This window comes from Gavialis gangeticus, unplaced genomic scaffold, assembly GCF_001723915.1.
Source record: "Gavialis gangeticus isolate Ggan-Ray unplaced genomic scaffold, GavGan_comp1, whole genome shotgun sequence".
Classification (NCBI taxonomy): domain Eukaryota; kingdom Metazoa; phylum Chordata; order Crocodylia; family Gavialidae; genus Gavialis; species Gavialis gangeticus.
The window spans coordinates 38802139-38821857 of NW_017729032.1; the positions used below are offsets into that span (position 1 = coordinate 38802139).

General features: G+C 42.8%; 1 protein-coding gene across 8 annotated transcripts in view; it reads left to right on the forward strand.

Annotated features, from left to right (window-relative positions):
• Positions 1–19719, forward strand: part of ZMYM2 (zinc finger MYM-type containing 2) — a 123626-nt gene that overhangs the window by 80821 nt on the left and 23086 nt on the right. For 7 of the 8 annotated variants that reach the window (XM_019524293.1, XM_019524295.1, XM_019524292.1 and 4 more), the window contains 8 exons: positions 1727–1761; positions 4370–4499; positions 5266–5381; positions 6236–6407; positions 7482–7589; positions 8999–9093; positions 10318–10486; positions 11575–11726. In XM_019524293.1, the coding sequence (XP_019379838.1) occupies positions 1727–1761; positions 4370–4499; positions 5266–5381; positions 6236–6407; positions 7482–7589; positions 8999–9093; positions 10318–10486; positions 11575–11726 (977 nt within the window). The remainder of the gene's footprint in view (positions 1–1726; positions 1762–4369; positions 4500–5265; positions 5382–6235; positions 6408–7481; positions 7590–8998; positions 9094–10317; positions 10487–11574; positions 11727–19719) is intronic. The other variant, XM_019524291.1, reaches the window with a different exon arrangement.

Sequence of the window (19719 nt, forward strand, 5' to 3'; positions counted from 1 at the left end):
TTAAGAGGAGGCTAGACAAACACCTTGCTGGGGTCGTTTGACCCCAGTACTTTTTCCTGCCATGGCAGGGGGTCGGACTCGATGATCTGCTCAGGTCCCTTCCAACCCTACCAACTATGAAACTATGAAAATCCTATTGTGCCAGCCACTCTCAAAACATTTGTCTTATTATTATAAATTTTGCTGACTGCTTCAGCTGTAAAGAAAATATATAATTAGCTAACTAACTGCAAGCAAAATTAGTATAAACAGACCAATATCAGAACGGCAGGGTGGTTTCAAGTGTGGTTCTACAGGTGTTTATTCTAGATCCAGTGCTGCTTAAATTTTTATAATATCCAGGATACAGGAATATAGAGCTTCCTGATCAAGTCTGCAAATGATGCAAATATAAGAGGGGTTGGAAACACTTTGGCAGGTAGAATTCAGGAGGATTTTGATTAAAGAACTGGGCTATAGACCATAAAATGAATTTTAACAAGGGAAAATGCAAGGCACTTAGTATCATAGTATCTTAGTGCTTAGGGTCAGAAGGGACCTAAACAGATCATCAGGTCCAACCCCCTGTCTCAGGCAGGAATGGGTGCTGGGGCCATCTCACCCCAGCCAAATATCTGTCCAGCCTCCTCTTGAATACCCCCAAGGTAGGGGAGAGCACCACCTGCCTTGCGAGTCCATTCCAGAGCCTGGCAGCCCTGACTGTAAAGTAATGTCTACTGATGTCCAGCTTCTCACTAACAATTTGTGGCAATTATTCCTAGTAACCCCAGGTGGTGCCCAGGGGAATAGACCCTCCCTCAGTTCCCTCCGGTCCCCCCTGGTGAGTTTGTAAACAGCCACCAGATCCCCTCTCAGCCTTCTCTTGTGAAGGCTGAATAGGTTCAGGCCCTTTAGCCTGTCTTTGTAAAGACTGCCCCTTGACCATGCAAGTGGCCTCCTCTGGACCCTCTCAATGGACCCTCTAGCCACATCCCTCTTGAAGTGTGGCACCCAGAACTGGATGCAGTACTCCAACTGCGGCCTGATCAACGCCATATAGAGGGGAAGGATCATCTCCCTGGACTTGCTTGTGATGCATCTGCAGTTGCATGACAAGGTGCGGTTAGCCTTAACTAACCGCTTCCTTGCATTGGCAGCTCATGTTCATCCTGGAGTCAACAATGACTCCCAAGATCCCTTTCTGCCACTGTGTTGACAAGACGGGTGTTCCCCAGCTTATAGACGTGTTGCTGGTTCCTTCTGCCTAGATGCAGTACCCTGCACTTGTCTGCTTTGAATTCCATCCTATTCTCATCCGCCCACCTCTGTAACCTGTCTAGATATAGCTGGATTCTGTCCCTCCCCTCCAGCATGTCCACCTCACCCCACAACTTGGTGTTGTCAGTGAATTTGGACAGCGTGCATTCTATACCCACCTCCAGATCGCTTATAAAGATGTTGAACAGTACAGGCCCCAGGTGTATACCTAAGGAAGAAAAGACAAATGCATGAATACAGAATGGGGGTTACCCTTACACCCCAATTTCTCTTTGCTTATAGTTTCTAACATTTTCATTCATTCTCTTGTTCATAGAAACTTGTCTGGTAACGTTGTGATAGAGGAGCAATCAGTGCTGGTCCTGTGGTGCTTCCGAATTAAACATTTATCACTGAAAGTTAATTATATGTACTATTTACATACTGAAAACAGTAAATAGGTTAATATTGAATCTCTTTATGTTTTTAGATCAGGGCTGTCAAACTTCCCGAACAAAAATAACAGTAAGTATAGAAAATTACAATTATAATCTGTTTAAATTGTCATCTTGATTGCTAGAAAGGACGCTGTAAGAAAATTAAAATGATTAAAATAGAACATTAATCTATTATTTTATGTTTTTGTCTCTGATCAGTAAAGCTAGATTGGATAAGTTTTATTTTAAAAATAAAAATATATATCCCTACTATGTCATTTTACACCTTTTTGGTAAAAACAAACCAAAATGCATCTATGGCAGAAGTCAGGGCAGAGATGCACTGTAGGCCATTTTTAGGTGTTATTTCAATTGCAATGAAGTACTTTCTGCATGATGAAAACGTTGCTCAACAGGCAGGGTTTCAGGTGCAAAGGCCAGGTCATTGAGAGAGGGAAAGTGGCATTGCCCCTGCTGACCACCTGGGGGAGCTCTGAGCTCAAACCTGGTTAGTAGCACAATTATAGGTATACCAGCACCGTGAGTTGAAATGTGTGCATGGAGGGTATATTTTCTGTCCTGTTGAGACCCAGTGTTAGGCAGCAGAGGTAGGATGGTAGAGGATTCCCTTATCTCACCTCCACCACCACTGCCCACCTCTGCCACTGGAACTGGGGGCTGAGCAACATGTGGGACATATTCCCTCCTCCAGAGCTGGGTGACACCTGCTGAGGGATTTGCGAGGTAGAGTGTGGGGTGGGAGGAATACTTCTCCTGCACAGGACCCACTGGGGATTCCCTTCCCATAGTACTGGGCAAAGTGTTGAGTGAGGGGAAAAATCCTTCCACAATGGAGGCAGGCATGCAAGGGAAATCCCTTTCCTGGCTGGAAACAGGCTAGCAGAGAGGACCAGGCATTTCTCTCCTGCAAAGCCAGGCACGAGGGAGAAATCCCTCAACTGCTCGGAGCAAGGTGCTAGAGATTCCTTCTCTGTGTGCTGGGCAAAGTGTATGGGGGAATCCCCCCCCTCATGGAGTTGGGTGCAGGGAGAGGAATCCCTCCCCCACTGATCCAGGGGCACCAGGAGCCAGGATTTCCCCTGAACACCTGGATCCATTTGAAGAAATTTCCCCCATGCAGCTGGATCCATGGGAGGGAGGAGGTGGGAATGGGGATCTTCCATCACTGGGATGCTGCTGCAGATAGGTGTCTGGTGAGGTCAAGTGTACCGGGGAAAAACCACTGTCTATTAGCATTTTAATGATGTAGCCCAACCTTGAAAAGTGAAAGGCCAAAATAAGGCCATGATCTTACAAACAGCTATTCCCTGGAGTCTTCCTATTACTGTATATACTTCATTTGGACTGACAGACTGAGTGTAATTAATTTCCAAGGATTTGTGTCTGTGTGAAGGGGACAAAAGTCACAGGCATGTATGGAGTATAGAGTAGCCTTAACTTTTGACTTAGGTTATTTTGTTCCAAAAAATGTTTTAATAATGGTTTCTATCTGTAGATAACTTAAATTTAATTAAAAAACTTTTTCTGTGTCTCATGCAGGGTTTTTGTAATGATTATTTTCCAAGGGAGATAGACTGGCTCCTTCAGACTCTTTAAGTATTTTAAGGAAAACATATCTAGGCTTAGGGATAGCGAACTGTTAAATCAAATAGAAATTTTAAAATATGTTATTTACAATAATTTAGATAAATGTTTTGAGCTATTTGAGTTTGCCCTAGTAATGAGGAAGATCAGCCATTCAGAGCCATATTTCTAAAGCATCTAGCATTTTTTGTTAATTAGAAACTTATGGACAGCTTACCTCAGTTTACACTTTAAAGTAAGAAACACCTGAGATCCAATAGAGACTTTTACATTTTAGAAAACACACGAGCCACTGCTGCTAAAGTTCTTTATCATTTAATTGTTTTACCACTTCCTTTTTGAAACATTGAACATTCTTTCTCATTTTTATTTTGTGAGACAAAATGCATATGAAAATCAGTTTGAAAACAGCTCTTTTTAACAGTGTTTATTTGGAACTAATTCAAGCCTAGATAATGTTTTATCATGGAAAAGTACTTTGATATATGGATCGTTGGACTTGGTGCATTTCTAGAAGTAGCTTTTGGAATACTCTTGTGGAGCCAGGAGGAAGAGCTTGAATTACATATTTTCAGGATCTTAGAATAATCCTAAGTAGAAAGCTGGAGTTAAGAAATGAGTAGCCTTGATGGAGTGAGGACCTGTGGGATCTGATGCATTTAAAAAAGGTCAAATTTTGAACCTTAAACCATATAGCTGTCTTGTTTTTTCTGAAGTTTGGGTTTTTAAAAGTTTTTACAAAAAAAAAAAAATGAGTTTTTAATGCACAGGTTCCTAATATAAGAGCAGTCATGTTGATGTATTAAATGACAAAATGGCAAAACATTCTGTACTTCATATATAAGAGCAGAACTAACTAAATGTTGATGTTATATTCTAGACGGTAAGTATTCATATTAGAATGATTGATAGCTTAAGATTGATAACTAAAAGCAGTTGAGAACTAAAAAAATAAGTGAATAAGTACTGTTGTGTCTTTATACGCATCTTCCTACTCCACAGATGTTAACTGAGATTTGAAATTGAAAGCTTTGAACAGAAATCAATAATTGAGCAACAATAAATGCTTTTTTAAATTTGTCTTTCTATAGGGTTCAGTACCACCTCCTTCTCCAACACCTAATAAGGAGATGAAGAACAAGGCAGTTCTTTGCAAACCTTTGACAATGACAAAAGCTACATACTGTAAACCTCATATGCAGACAAAATCTTGTCAGACAGGTAACAACTGAATTTTAATAGAAGCATTTATTGCAGGCTTGATGATTTTTAATTACCGTATCTATTTGCATCTCAGCCCAGCGCCCCCCCCCCGGAAGAGACGGGGGTGGAGGGGGAAGTCGCTCATCTTGGATTTGAGTACAAAGCAGGGGGGCAGGCAGTTGCTGCAGCTCTGACTCCAGCCCTGAGCCCAGATCATGACCAGAGTCATAGCTGCAGTAACCATGGTTTCCTCTCCGCCCCCATTGGGTTCTGGCTCCGTTCCTTCCCATGGTATGGAGCACACGCAAACTGTGGCCCCAGTCACACAGCAGCGGCAGCTCTTGGGCACAGGCTTGGGGAGGGACGCAGAGGCTGGCAGAGGTCAAGGAGCACAGGCAGCACGGATGCAGGCACTGTATGGGGGGCAGGCGGCAGAGAGTACAGGCATTACAAGGGGGGCAGGCAGCTGCGGGAGCAAGTGGTAGGATGTCAAGGTGGCTACTTTCTCCTGTGCCTCTGCTTCCCCTGCTGTAGCAGTGGGAAGGATGAATTTAAGATGACACTCTGATAATTTGATTCTATACATGGAAAATTATAACATTAATAATTTTTCTGTATATAGAATCCAATTACTGGGGGGTCATCTTAAATTCATAATGGCTTTGTATTCAGGTAAATGCAGTCTATTGGTGTGGAATATGCTACAAAATGGTTTTTTTTCTGAGCTCTTCTTGTAAGGTGATATCTGTTAAGTCCCTAACAGTATTTTGTTTTCTTTTTAAAGAAGATGACTGGAAAAAAGAGTGTGTTCCAGTGCCTGTTCCTGTACCTGTCTATGTTCCGGTGCCTATGCACATGTATAGTCAAAATGTTCCTGTTCCTACAGCAGTTCCTGTTCCAGTAAGTCAGACAAGAGCTTTATCTTTAAACATTATTTCATTCATTTGTGTCTAAGAGAACACTTCGGGTTGCTGTCAGTTTGTAAGTTGTAGCTATTATTGATTGACCCTCCCTTTTTAAAGAAGAGCAGCACTCTGCCGTTGACACTAACTTCCTGGCCCATTTTTCAGTAAGCCAAGCTCTTATGATGCTGAACTACTGTAGCAGCAGTTTTAAATTATACTTCCATCTGTTGAATGCAAATGGGCAATCAATAGGAAGCAATATGGGAATAAAGGAAAATGAGAGATTTTGGATTGAAGGGATGGCAAAAAAGAGGAGGAAACAAATGCCAAAAAGAATGTGAGAGCTGAAGGGAAAACCAGGGTGAGATTGGGGTTTTAAAACTGCCAGTTAGTTAATCTTGTTAATAGTTATCACTTACATTGCATATTACATCTAAGTGGTAAAAAGAATTTTACTCACTTTACAGGTGGGGAAAATGAAGCCACAGAAAGAAGTTAATGACTTGACCAATGCCACAGAGAGTGGGTAATTAGAGTCAAAACTAGGATTAGAACTCAGGAGTTCTGGATGCATTCATAGATCACACTGTAAAATTGTGTGCTTCTCACAATGCCATTTTTCCCCCCTCTGTGTCATTTTTTTAACATTCTGGTTCAGCCATGTTTAGGGTTTTCTACCTGTCAGTACTTGTATACTAGATTCTACTGAGAGAAAAGTCTCTAAGCCATGAATGGCTTCTTTTAAAAGACGGGTATAGCGAGTCTGCATTTCTATGCTTACCTCTGTTACTGGTAGTGATATATTACAAGTAAATTTTTAAAAAAGTGATTGATTTGTGTTTTGCATAGGTGCCAGTTCCAGTGTTTCTGCCCACCACTCTGGATAGCAATGAGAAGATCCTTGCAGCAATAGAAGAGCTGAGGGGTAAAATCCCCTCAAATTCTTTGGAGGCTGAGCTACTGACCATAGCAGAGATGATGCCTGAAGGTGATGGGAAAGCAGAAACTACTGATCTGAACAGTATGTTTTTATTTCTGTGACCCATGAATCATTTTGCTTGTGTGTGTATATATATCCAAAGGGATTTTAAAATTGCATTTAGATTTTTTTAAATGAAAAATTGCTCTTGGTATTCTTAATTTAATTGAAAATCTTCCCTGTTTAAACCATTTCTAGACTATTCCAGTATAACTGACATGAAGATATTTAAAATAGATTCCATGACTTGGTTGCAATGGCAAAAGAGCTAGAATCTTTTTCTTTGCTTGGGCCAACCACCTTCTTTAATATGTCTAGTTTAAAACAAAAACTCTAGTAAAAAAAACAAAAGAACGCTCACCACATTCAGGAAAGTTTACCTCTGCCATTGTGTCTGACCAGTTCTCTGAATGGCAACAAAAAAAATCTATTCTTGCAGCAGCACTTTCCTGTGGTGTCTTTAAGTGCATGTGACTTTAAGTGACTTAAAAGCCCATGGAAGCTTTCCCTTAGCCTTTTTTTCACTGTTTCCTCCAAATGTATCCAGAGATGTATGCACATATTTTGGCTCTGATATCCAGGAGAATTACAAGGCTGCAGAAGTTTCATCTGTCATATTTTAATGCCTGCAAAACCAGTCATATTCCCTTCTCGGCTGATGAGTTGGAGGCATTACTGGACAAGCTTTTCCAGGTTGCCATATGCTTTTTACTAGATCTGTTGTCAGAATATGCAAATATCTGTGGATGGAGCCCTTCCTATGGAGACAGTTTGGAGCCAAGCTTCTTTAAGAAGTTAGGAAGATTCCCTTTTCACTTCTTCCCTCCTTTTTTAGTTTATCCTTGAGTTGCTTATTCCTCCTTAACCCTTCCCTCCTTGGTTTTAGAGGTGTCTTCTACATGGAATCCAGACTCCTTTAGCTAACAAAGGCAGGATAGGCAACAGGACACCTCTAGTTTGAAAGAAGTTTGCAAAATAGAAAGCCAAATCTGAAATGATAGTTGGACACTGTCTTGCCTAGCAGAGTAAGTAAGGGAACACTAAGTTTCTGCATTGGCTTGGCAGTCACAGGAAGCAATTAACTGGAAAGTGTTTTTTTTTTTAATTTAATTACAGGTGTAATAATTGAATCAGACCTGCTAAACTCTGATACAGAAACACAGACAAGTTTGCCTGATGTTCCATATGAGCCAGACCTTGATATTGAGATTGATTTTCCAAGAGGTACTTGGCTATGTTTATAATAATCTGAAATACTGTATTGGTAATCTTCATAACACTGTGGATAGTAAACTGTATACCCATTTCTTCAGGACAGTTTTGACTGTAGGCTCTACAGGTCTTCCTCCTTTTGGAAGGTGACTGTTCAGCCTTTGCAGACAGAGGATGTTTGGAAGTAGAGCACTTTGCTCTGGCTCCAGCAGAAGGAGGACAGGGTGGAAAAAGTTGTCTGCACTGTTCAGCTGTAAGCACAGGCTTGGGAAAACTTGCAGAGCTCTTCCCGAGTGCCAGAGATTCCACTCTGGCACCCTAGAGGAAAATCATGGAAATATCTCTGTATTGCCTGATGCCTGAATGGAGAGTGAAGTGGAAGCTTTGATGAAAAAGGAGAAAGAGCACGCTTAATATTTAGCAAGTAATAAGCTTGTACCTTGCTCTTTAGTGGAGAAAGTAATAGAATTTTGCTGAATTGTCCAATTGCCCATTCCTGTCTTTGAGAGTGTTGGTTCTGATTTAGATTGGCAGAGACCTCCAGAGGCCCTGATTGGTGAAGGGCAGTCCTGTTCTTGGCCGCCAAAATCCCTTCCCTTCTAGCTCTTCCCTGAATGCACATGGAGATCCATGACTGGAGAGAGGGATCAGTTCAGGTCCAGCTAAGCTCCCATCCCAGCTGCCAAATACTCTTGGGCATTGCAGCACCCATTTTTGCTGCAGAAAGTTCCTTGCTTTCTCAGTCCTGTAGGTAAAGTAGAATATCCAGAACTGGGTTTCAAGGATTACTTTAGGGATTAAGATAGACTTTTTTTCCTCTGAGCAAGCATAGCAAGGTACCTATTAGGTTTTTTAAAGCTTCTTCACTGTATGGAGGCTTGAGGTGCAAGGATAAAGATATATGCAAGAGTGTTCTCCCACTTCTATTCAGTTAGTTGTCACTGTATTTATATCTAACAATCTCCATTGTTTTGCAGAGTGTCTAGGGCTAAGGTGCTGGAATTAACTTGGTTACAACATCTCGGAGGTTATAATAGAACCTGTTAGTCTCAACAATTAGTCTTTATATCTTCTAATGTCATGCTGGTTTATACTTATTTATTATTGGGTCACTTGTTCATTTACGTAATGGCTGAAATCTATTGATTTCATTTCTAAAGTCTGCATAAGTGAAAGGAAAATTGGAAAAAGTCATGCATTATGTTTTTAATAACATGCAGAGTCCTAGTGACTTAAGTCATTAAAATGTTATAACACTTTTGAAAATTGTTTTAAAAATAACTACAGTATTTTGATACTTACTTTCAAAATTCTGAAACCTACACCAAATATATTTGCCTTGTAATTGATTTATGTAGTTCATAATCTTTGCTCATGTAATTTTGCAGAAATTTTTAATAATAAGTTTTTAATATTTGCAGCGGCTGAAGAGCTTGATACAGAAAATGAATTTTTGCTGCCTCCTGTTTTTGGGGAAGAATATGAAGAACAGCCAAGACCTCGATCCAAAAAGAAGGTAAAAACTAAAAATCTATTGCTAATTAATATTGTAATATGTCTTGTTTATTCTTTGAGTTGGAATAGTACATGTGTTCCAGTCTTTAAATTAATTCAGTATACAACTTACTTCAGTATTGTTGTCTGGCAGACCAAGTAGAATATTAACTCCTAAAATCTATTCCCATCTTTGATAATGATTTTCATAGTTCTGAACAGATCACTTAACCACTGCTTCAACTTCCTTATTTATGGGCAGAAATAGGAATGCTTTTAACCTGATGTAATGTTGTGGTGAATTATGGAATGAGTTTATGATATAAAATACTTGCAATTCACATGCTTTGCTGTGTAACAGACTCAGCTATACACCCTTCATCCCAGTCACAAGTCCATTGATTCTCCTTGGTACTTAGAATATTGCCATCATTTTCTGAAATTTCAAATGTTATCTGAATGCAGTTATGTAACGCCATGTTATATGCAGGCAAATGGAAAAATGTCACTGAGATGAGCATAGGGTCCTTACTGTTGCAGCTCTCAATATTAAGAGAGATTTATCAACTGCTGTATATACAAGCTAGAAATATTTTCAATTGCTCATACTTTTCCCAAACTTTAAATTTTCCAGTTTGAAGTTATCGGGGCTTATAGGGCTGACTAAATTTGGCTTTGGCTTTTCCCAGGAGACTCGCAGGGACCTGGCACCTGAGATTCACAAGCCCCTGTGGGGCCTACAGGGCAAGGCAGCAAATTTGCCTGGTCCTGGTGAACCACATCCTAATGGCAGTAATCAGAGTTTGTTTGCATTATGTCTGGGGCAACCCACAGCCAGGTTTCAGACAAGAGCTGCCCAGGTCCCGATGCTGACGGCCATCCCACATGTTCAAACTAGAGCCATAAAAAACAGCCACAAAGATGTTCCATATATTTTCATGGAGAATTTTTGTGGCTGGTTTGATGTTTTATGGTACCATAAATTTGCTGAATGTATGGCACATTGTATTTATGGTGCAAGTCTCGTATTATTCCTATCATAAATATAACTTGTGTCAGAGACCAATGTCAGCATGTTGAATGAAGTGTATATGTTATAAGAAACTTACCTCCTGGCTCTAGCTGAATTAAATATAAATAGCCTTAAAATACTTTTACAATTTGAAATCTTCCTTGGAATGAGTCTATAATTGGCTTTTTTTATTTAAGGGTTATATTAATATTAAACACATTATTTCAATAATAGGGAGTGAAGAGGAAAGCAATATCAGAGTACCAGTCTCATGATGATAGCTCTGAGAATTCAGAGTGTAGTTTTCCCTTCAAGTATGCATATGGTATAAATGCATGGAAGCACTGGGTAAAAACTAGGAATTTAGATGAAGATCTGCCAGAATTAGAGGAATTGAAATCAAGTAAGTATTCCCACATATCTTTCATTCAGGTGTTATTATTTTTATTAATAAACCTCTGTATTGGTCTGTATCACTCCTTTTTTTAGAAGCTAATTCCCAAAATAGATATTTTAATTTATATTTTCAATTCTCATTAAGTTCACATGAACAACAAGATTATTTTACTGTAGAAACTGTTTTTCCCTTCCTTTTCTGCCCCCACCCTCTTACTCCCAAAATGCCAGGGAATTTGGGAACTTTCAGAATTTACTGTGACCCCTTTGCGCTTCTTACTGACCCTCACCTCTCTTTTGGGTCTCCTTTAACTACACAGGAGGGACACCCTACTCTTCATTAGGGCAGTGGTTCTCAACCTTTTCAGATTCAAGGTGCACCCCTCAGTCTCAAGGCACTCCTCAGAAAATGCCAGCTCTTAGTTTTCACCTCTTTATTTTACTACAGAAAAATAATAGAACAATTCTTCTGTTGCAAAGAATTCAGAAAGACCACAGCATGGCAGAATGTTTCTAACAGTATTGATTCTTGTTTAAAATCTCTGGGGTTTATCTTGTGAATCATGTTTGCACACCTAACAGTGCTGACATCGTGTTGCATCTCAAGGCGCCCCAGGGTGCTGTGGTACCCTGATTGGAAATTACTGCTTTAAGGTATCTGCATCTGGGAACGATGTCAGTACCAGAATCCAACATAGGCTCTGCTCCAGTGGGCTTAGGTGCCCTTACTGCAGTTCCTGTAAGTGTTCTCTGATATCAACATTTACTTTTTTTTCTTGAGGGCCAGGCATTTCCACTGTTGTTCTTCAACCCCCATATATCTTAGCTTTGGATCTCAAAAGGTTCCTTTGGACCGTTTTGCCTCTATCTTCTAACAGAAGGAACAGTAGATTCTGGGGATATATATAATGATCTTCACCCTATAGCAAAATGCAGTGCAGTCAGTATATCCCTAAATTGAGCAGCCTGTGGTCCAGTCTTTTACCTCTGAATTTGATTAGAAGTTCTCTGTGGGGACCAATATACCATTTTTTCAAAGAAAACCAGATAGAAATACTGTTGTGTAATGTAGTATACATTTTCTTTATTTTGCAGCAAAATCTGTGAAATTAAAGGAAGACCTATTATCACATACTTCAGCTGAGTTAAACTATGGATTGGCACATTTTGTCAATGAAATTCGAAGGCCTAATGGAGAGAACTATGCACCTGATAGCATTTATTATCTGTGTCTTGGGATTCAGGAGGTTAGTACAGTCTATAGAAACAAAAAGTGGAGCTGATATTTTGACTGCAATATGCTGTAATAAAGGATTGGGCAGGGGCGGGCAAGAAGTGGCCCACCAGCCCATTCTATTCGGCCCGCAAGGCCTATAAAAAATGTGGAAAATTATTATTTTTCTTCCCTTGGCTGCCTGTCATGCAGCCCTCAATGGCTTGCCAAAACTTAGTAAGTGGCCCTCCACCCAAAATTATTGCCCACCCCTGACATTGGGGTAAGCACAAATATTTATTGGTTGATTTATATAGCAAATGCAAATCCACGGAGCCAAGCAATAGCCTCCTTGTTAACAGAGTTCAAAATTATTAATTCGCGTCTTAGTTTGTAGAGGGGACACTCCTCAATGTGCACCGTTGTTTGTCTCTCTCCACAAAAGCACTTCTTACTGATTGATAAATAGGCATAACTAATGCAGACATTATGATTTGGAAGACAAAAAAGCTGTTGTACATATTCTTTTAAACCTTTTGCTAAGGGACAGTAAAGAAATGTATGGTCTAAAATGTCAGTTTTCCATGTGTTGTGTTGTGTTTGTGTTATCATGGGTGATTGTGTGTGTGTATGGGTTGCTCAAGATGACTTTTTGGTAATACAAAGGAGTAAGTTCTCTGTATACAAAATGAAGATAAAATACCTTTAAAATATAATACATCATAGAATCATAGAAATTAAGGGCTGGAAGGGACCTCAAAAGATCAAGTCCAAGCCCTCTGCTCTGGGCAAGAATACTGCTGCGATCAAATGATCCCAGCAAGATGTCTGTCCAGTTTCCTTTTGAAGACTTCCAGGGTTGGGGACTGCACCACCTTCTTGGGAAGTCTGTTCCAGATTCTGGTGGTCATTCTTACCTTTATAGAAGTTTGTCCTTTTATCCAACCTGAAACCATCCTCTAACAGTTATGGCCATTGCTTCTTGTCCTCTTCTGGGGCACCCTAGTGAACAGTCTTTCTCCCAGCTCCCAGTATTCACCCCTTACATACTTATAGATGGCCACCAAGTCCCCCCTCAGTCTTCTTTTTCCCAGGCTGAACAGTCCCAGATCTCTTAGTCTTTACTCATAAGGTTTGTCCTCCAGGCTGGCTGGTGTCACAGCCTGGATAAAGGGGCAACCAGCGAAGGCCACTCAGGGTGTTTGCACGTGCTTATTTGCACTGACTTAATACAGAAAGCAGGCCCCTTAACCATGACATATATATATATATATATATATATATATATATATATACATGGACAAAACCACTTACAAAAAATGCTACTTGCCAGTCCAAATAATAGAATATCACGGGGAGATGAAGGTCGGGTTAGCACCAAGTTTAGCGTGTGACATGGTCTTCAGAAGGGATTGGTTTCCTATATACATGATGTTTTGGAATGGGTCAGGGAAACCAAAATGAAGTGCTGACATTTGAGGTATAATGAGATGTGGTTGGGAGAGGATGAGACCTCTGTCCCAGAAGAACAAGATGAAGGTCTTGATATAAGAAGGGTCGCAAGCAGCACCCACTTCCAGCAGGCACAGAGGGATAATCCTGACTTAAGAAAGATCTTTGAGAATGAAGTGCAGGATGATTCCACAGAGGATGACCCATGCTGTGAGGTAAAGGGAGAGAGAACTCCTTTATCGGGTCAAAAGGAGAGTCAGGGAAGGAGAGAAGATCACTCGGTTAGTTGACCCAGCCTCATTTCGTAAGACCCTGTGGCAGTTAGCACATGCCACCCCTCTAGGAGGTCATTTGGAGAGGAATAAGACATCAGCTAAAATCTCCCACAGTTTTGGTTTTTTTGGCTGAGGCTTCATGAGGAAGTCACTTGCAGGTGTGCAGCATGTCTTGAGTGTCAACACATCAGGGAAGATAACCCACCCAGGGTCCCACTACAGGTTATGCCAGTGCTAGCAATTCCTTTCTCTCATATTGCATTAGATACAGTGGGATTTTAACTGATCAAGGCACAGATTTTTTGCCTGGGGCTATATGGTCGATGTGCTATACCTTGGAGATCAACCACCTCTGCATGTCCATACATCACCCTCAAACTAACAGACTGGTGAAGAGACTGAATGGTACAATCAAGCGGATGCTCCAGCACAGTGCCTAGAGTGAACCTAAGAAGTGGGACTTGTTGGCACCCCTTGTCTTTGTGATTCACAGTGCCCCGCAAAAGTCAACTCAGTTCTCTCCCTTTGAACTGGTATGCGGACATACGCCCTAGGGTTTAATCCAAGTACTTAAGGAAGAATGGAAAGGACCGGGAGCACTGTTGGTTGAGGTGGACACTAACCATCATGAACTGCATGCTCAGCTAAACACCGCACAACAGATAGCTAGTGAGAACTTGAGAGAAGCTCAACAGCATCAAAAAGCTGCACATGACGTAAGAACAAAGGCGCGAGAATTCCAGAAGGGTGAGAGGATGCTGGTCTTACTGCCCACCTCAACTAGCAAACAACTCGTAAAATGGCAGGGACTGTTTGAAATCCTCCACCGAGTTGGGCCCATGGATTATGAGGTCTCCTGACCAGGACACAGGAGAGAGGCAAATCTACCACGTCTAATATTTATGCTTTTTGGTAGGATAGGGCGTTATCAACTGTTAGCAGACAAGGCGGAAGTTATCTGTCAGTTCGTAGCCCCACGCAACCAGAGAGAGATGCACTTCTCTTTCTTCTGAACACAAAAGAAGTGGCAGGTGAGTCAGAGGTAGTCTCCCCCCATTTGGGAGCTCATGAATGGCCCCTCCAGAGCACAGGCTCCACGACGCTGTATTGCCCAATCAGTTGAAATATTTACAAATGGGAGATTAGTTGTCATGAACCCAAATCCTTCTTCCACATACTCAGTATACACCGTAGGAGCAAAATTTGCTATATCCTTCATATGTTCAAGATATACTAAACCTCATCTCATGTAACGATTGTGCACAGCTATCAGCAGAGCATTTCTTTAAAGGCATGTAAATGCTTGTGCCAGTTTTCTTTGCGGTCAGCCCTGATGAAGCACAAGAGAGTATTGACTACTTCTAAATAGTTCATCCATTACTTGAATGTACCTTGATGGGAGTGTTCTTCCACAAATTCCTGAAGCAAAATGCCAATTGTTGGCAGATGCACTAATCCAGGGGTTTTCAACCTTTTGTAACAAGTGTACCCCCTCTGCCTCAAAGTTTCAGCTCATGTACCCCTTTATATTTTTCTCTTGTTTTTAGGGGGCAGGGTGGGGAGCCAAATCTCCCCTGTGGTGAGGGAGGGAGTGGGGCAGGGGTAGGCACTGGGCAGCCGGGATGGAGCCACAAGAACAGTTCATCCGGGAAGTATGGGCAGAGAGGGGTGGATCCTGCTGCTGCCCGCACCCTGGCGGAGGCTCTGTGCTCACTCCCAGAAGCAGGGCCAGGGGGGTGAGGGCAGCAGTGCCTCTCTCTGTGGACCACACGTGCTACCCAGATTGGGAAGGGGGGCTTGCACGTGGCAGCCACCACCATCACCGCGCTGCTGCCATGCCGCTTTCTTATGGCTGGTCGCACGTGCGGCTCTGTGGGTTAGTGGGCCAGGCGGCATGTGTATGGCCCACAGAGGGACACCACTACCCTCACCTCCCTGACCCTGCTCCTGGCAGCAGGCACAGAGAGCGAGCTAAGGTGGAGGGCAGGGAGGCACTGCTGTGTACTGCATGACGCTGGTGGCACCTGGCACACCCCTTCCCCTCCCCCAGGTAAGAAGCAAAACATGGGAAAGTGCCAAGGGAGACGCCGCTGCTGCAACCTGGGGTGTGCTCCATCTCCGTCCATCTGCCCACCCACCCACACATACCCCCTGTGGCCTTTCTAAGTATACCTAGGGGTACATGTGCCCCTGATTGTAACCCCTGCACTAATCTTTCACTGCTTTCCTTCCTGCTTTGCAGTCATCATTTCTGAATGCAACAGCTGTGCTACAGGAAAGTTGGTCAACAACATCATAATCTAATCCTTTGCTTGAACTGGACAATCGCACAATAAATTTGTTTATCAACATATACCATATTGCTTCGAATCTTATCTTCTGTGCTCTGATAGCACAGTTGTATAATTTTCCTTTTGTTATGTTGGTGGCGGTGTTTTCTGAAAATAATCTTTTTGTCCAACGACCTTCAAGTCCTGAAGCAGCGAAATGCTGATTAATTGCTGTTAGGTGAATCATGATGAGATGGAAGCCTCCCAACTGAATGATTACTCCTTCAGTCTTTTCTGACTAAGCCCACACAAATTCACTTGCTTTGCAATGCAATGCAATGCCTGATCAAACGTTGTGACTATGTGCTGTTGTCCCAGGTATCCTGCAGTTGTTTTACACTGCATGATGACTGTCCAAATGGTGTCATACTTGGATGCTGGTGCAGGCAGTATGGGACAAAGTCCAACAATTGATGGTGGTGAAGTATCATCAGAAAGAAACTGGTTAAATGTTGTCCGCCCTGGTACAGCAGTATTTTCCTGGTTGTTGGCTGATATTCTACCCTGTTTCCATGGTACTGCTGCTACTATGAACAACTGTGTTGTTGAGCTTTTCATTCATGTTACTACCCATACTATGGATGAGTGGTTTCAATGACTTGTTGTGGGTCATCATCTCTGGAATGACTTCGTTAAATTCAAGTGCTGCATCCTTCCAGGTTCTTTTCCTTCATATTATGCCAGTGCTTTCTTCAATCTCAACTCAGAGCAATCCCAGCCGGGTCATGAATGATTACAGGGCTCAGAGTGTTGGGGGCTCAGGTGGTTTTCTCCTTGATCCTTCTGGTTACAGGTCCCAGGCATAGGAGGGAGAGAAGAGTTGCAGAAGTAAACAGAAGACTGGCACTGTTGCTATTGTAAAGGCTTCAGCTTCCATGACCACAGTCCTCACTTCAGAGAGAAAGGCAGTGATTTGTTGGGAAGGGACAGCCTCCACTTCACTCACTCAAATGAGGAAGAAGCTCGTCTCAGCCAAAATGGCTGACCTGCTAGACTGAGCTTTAAACTAAGTTTGCTGGGGTATGGGCAAACCACCGGTCCAAACCTACCAACCGTCAGCCACAAAATCAGTAGGTCGGGCTGCACGAAGGATCTCACTCCTACCCCAGCCCAGAGACAGGACTCTTCTAGGAGTTCAGGGAAGCCTAGGGCCTCTGACGGCAGGCTCGCTTGCCTATACGCAAATGCCAGGAGCCTGGGCAACAAACAGGAGGAACTGGCCCTTCTACTAAACAAATGACAACGATCTCATAGGGATAACAGAGACCTGGTGGGATTCCACCTATGACTAAACCATAGCTGTAGAAGGCTAGGAAGATTCGTGTTGCAAGGAAGGGCAGAGGTGTAGCTCTCTGTGAAGGAGCAGTACACTTCCGTAAAAGTAGAGATTAGCAACCAAGGAGGGAGACTTGAGACCCTTCAAGTAAGAATACGGGGGGAACGTGGTGACGGAAATATAATGGTAGAAATCTACTACAGACCTCCTAATCAAGAGCAAGAATTTGACCATGAATTCATTATGGAACTGGCTGAGGCTACTTGCTCTTGCTGCGTGGTTGTCATGGGTGAATTCAACTTCCCTGACATCTCATGGGAAGAGCAGTCAGCCAAATCCAGTTGGTCTCAATGCTTCCTCACATGCATTGATGGCCTATATTTGTCTCAAGAAGTCTACAGGCCGACAAGAGGCAAGGTGCCACTGGACCTGATAATGGCCAAAGGGGATGATCTAGTGAGCAACCTGAGAATCAAAGGGAAGCTGAGACACAGTGACCATGAGCTGATCACTTTCTCTATCCACCGCAAAGCTGGCAAGTTGGTCAGCAATGCTGAAGTCCTTGACTTTAGGAAAGCTGACTTTCACAAGCTCAGGAAGCTAGTTGTTGAGGCCCTGCAAGGCCATAATCTAACAGGGAGGTGAGTGCATGATGAGTGGTTGCTCCTCAAGGATGTGATCCTTGAGCACAAGACAAGTCCATTCCAGCCTCTAGAAAAAGTAGCAAAAGGGCTGGGCAACCCCCTTGCCTCAATAAGGAAATCACGGACATTCTGTGTCTAAAAAGAGAAGCTTATAAAGGATGGAAGACGGGAAACACCACTAAAGAGGCGTATTCGGCACTGGCCATCAGCTGTAGGGAGCAAACTAGGGAAGCTAAGGCTGAAACTGAGTTCAAACTGGCTACACAAATCAAGGACATTAAAAAGTCCTCCTTCAGATATGTGGGAAATTGTGGGGGGGGAACAAGGGCAGCATTGGACCCTTGCTAAACCAAATGGGGCAGCTGATAACCGACACCCAGGAAAAAGCCAGTCTTCTTAATGATTACTTTGCATTGGTCTTCTGTTAGCTCAAGGGGATCACCCCCCCTGACAAGATGTGGGATCACCAGAAAAAGGGCAACCCTTCATTGGCATGGGTCTTGTGAGGGAATGCCTCGAGAGGCTGGACATCCACAAATCAGCTGGCTGGGATAGAATGCACCCAAGAGTACTAAAGGAACTGGTTGACATAATAGCGTGGCTAATGGCAAGGATATTCAAGAACTCATGGCACTCAAGAGAGGTTACTGAAGATTGGAAGAGGGCCATTGTGGTTCCTATCTTCAAGAAAGGGAGGAAGGAAGATCCAGGGAACTACATGCTAATCATTTTGATCTCAGTCCCTGGAAGGATTTTGGAAAATACCATCAAGGAAACTATTAACAGTAGGCTAACAGAAGGCAACACTCTGAGATAGCCAACACGGCTTTGTTGCGGGTAGGTCTTGCCTGACCAATCTCATTTCCTTCTATGACCAGGTAATGCATCACCTGGACAAAGGAGAAGAGGTTGATGTCATATAGTTGGACTTCAAGAAAGCCTTTGACCTGGTATCCCATGATATCCTCGTGATAAAATTGGGAAACTGCGGCCTCGACAACCTTATGGTCCGATGGCTGGGGAACTGGCTCCGTGGATGGACCCAAAGAATGGTAGTTGATGGAATCCAATTAACATGGCGCATGGTGACCAGTGATGTCCCCCAGGGCTCCGTTCTTGGACCTGTACTCTTCAATGTATTTATAAATGATCTGGACTCTGATGTCAGAAGCAGACTGGCTAAGTCTGTTGATGACACCAAACTATGGGGAAATGTGGTCATCCTAGAGGATAAGCTGGCAATCCAGGCCGACCTTGACAGGCTTGCAAGGTGGGCGGATCAGAACTTGATGGTGTTCAACACGGAGAAATGCAAGGTGCTCCACCTCAGAAGAAAAAAACCACATTGCACGTATAGGCTTGGCAGTGCTACGCTCACTAGCACCATGTCTGAAAGAGACTTGGGGGTCATGATTGACCACAAGATGAACCCAAGCCACCAATTTGATGCTGCAGCTGGCAAAGCAAACAAAACTCTGGCTTGCATCTACTAGGGCTGTGTAAAATTTCTGCAGCTGTTTTGTTTCGGAGGTGTTTTGGCCTGTTTTGGCTCCCGAAACACCGAATTGGAAACAAAACAAAAGGCTCAGAAGCATCTCTGAAATGAAACCATCCAAAACGTTTTAGAATGTTTCAGAGGTGGGCTTGCAGGGAAACAAACTCAGAAGAGGGCGGGGGAAGAGAGGTGGGGAAGAATTGCTCTGATATTGACATCTGTATTTGGCCAGTGTCTGCAATCTGTCCCTGAGGTCCCTTCCGATCCCAGTGCTCTGGGGGACTGACAGTGAAACAGCATACGAGGCTCTGTGTGAAGCCTTTCTCTGCCTTTTGTGAGCTGTCTGTCTGGAAGCAACAGTATGTGAAAGGTACTGGCTGGCTGTAATGGCTGGCTTCCTAGTAGTCAATCTGTTGCTAGTCTCATTTCTTGGAAAGGATTGGATACACCTTTACAATATATTACAGATAGAAGATATATTGCACATAGAAGATATATTGCATGCGCACGCGCGCACACACACACACACACACACACGCGCGCACACACACACAC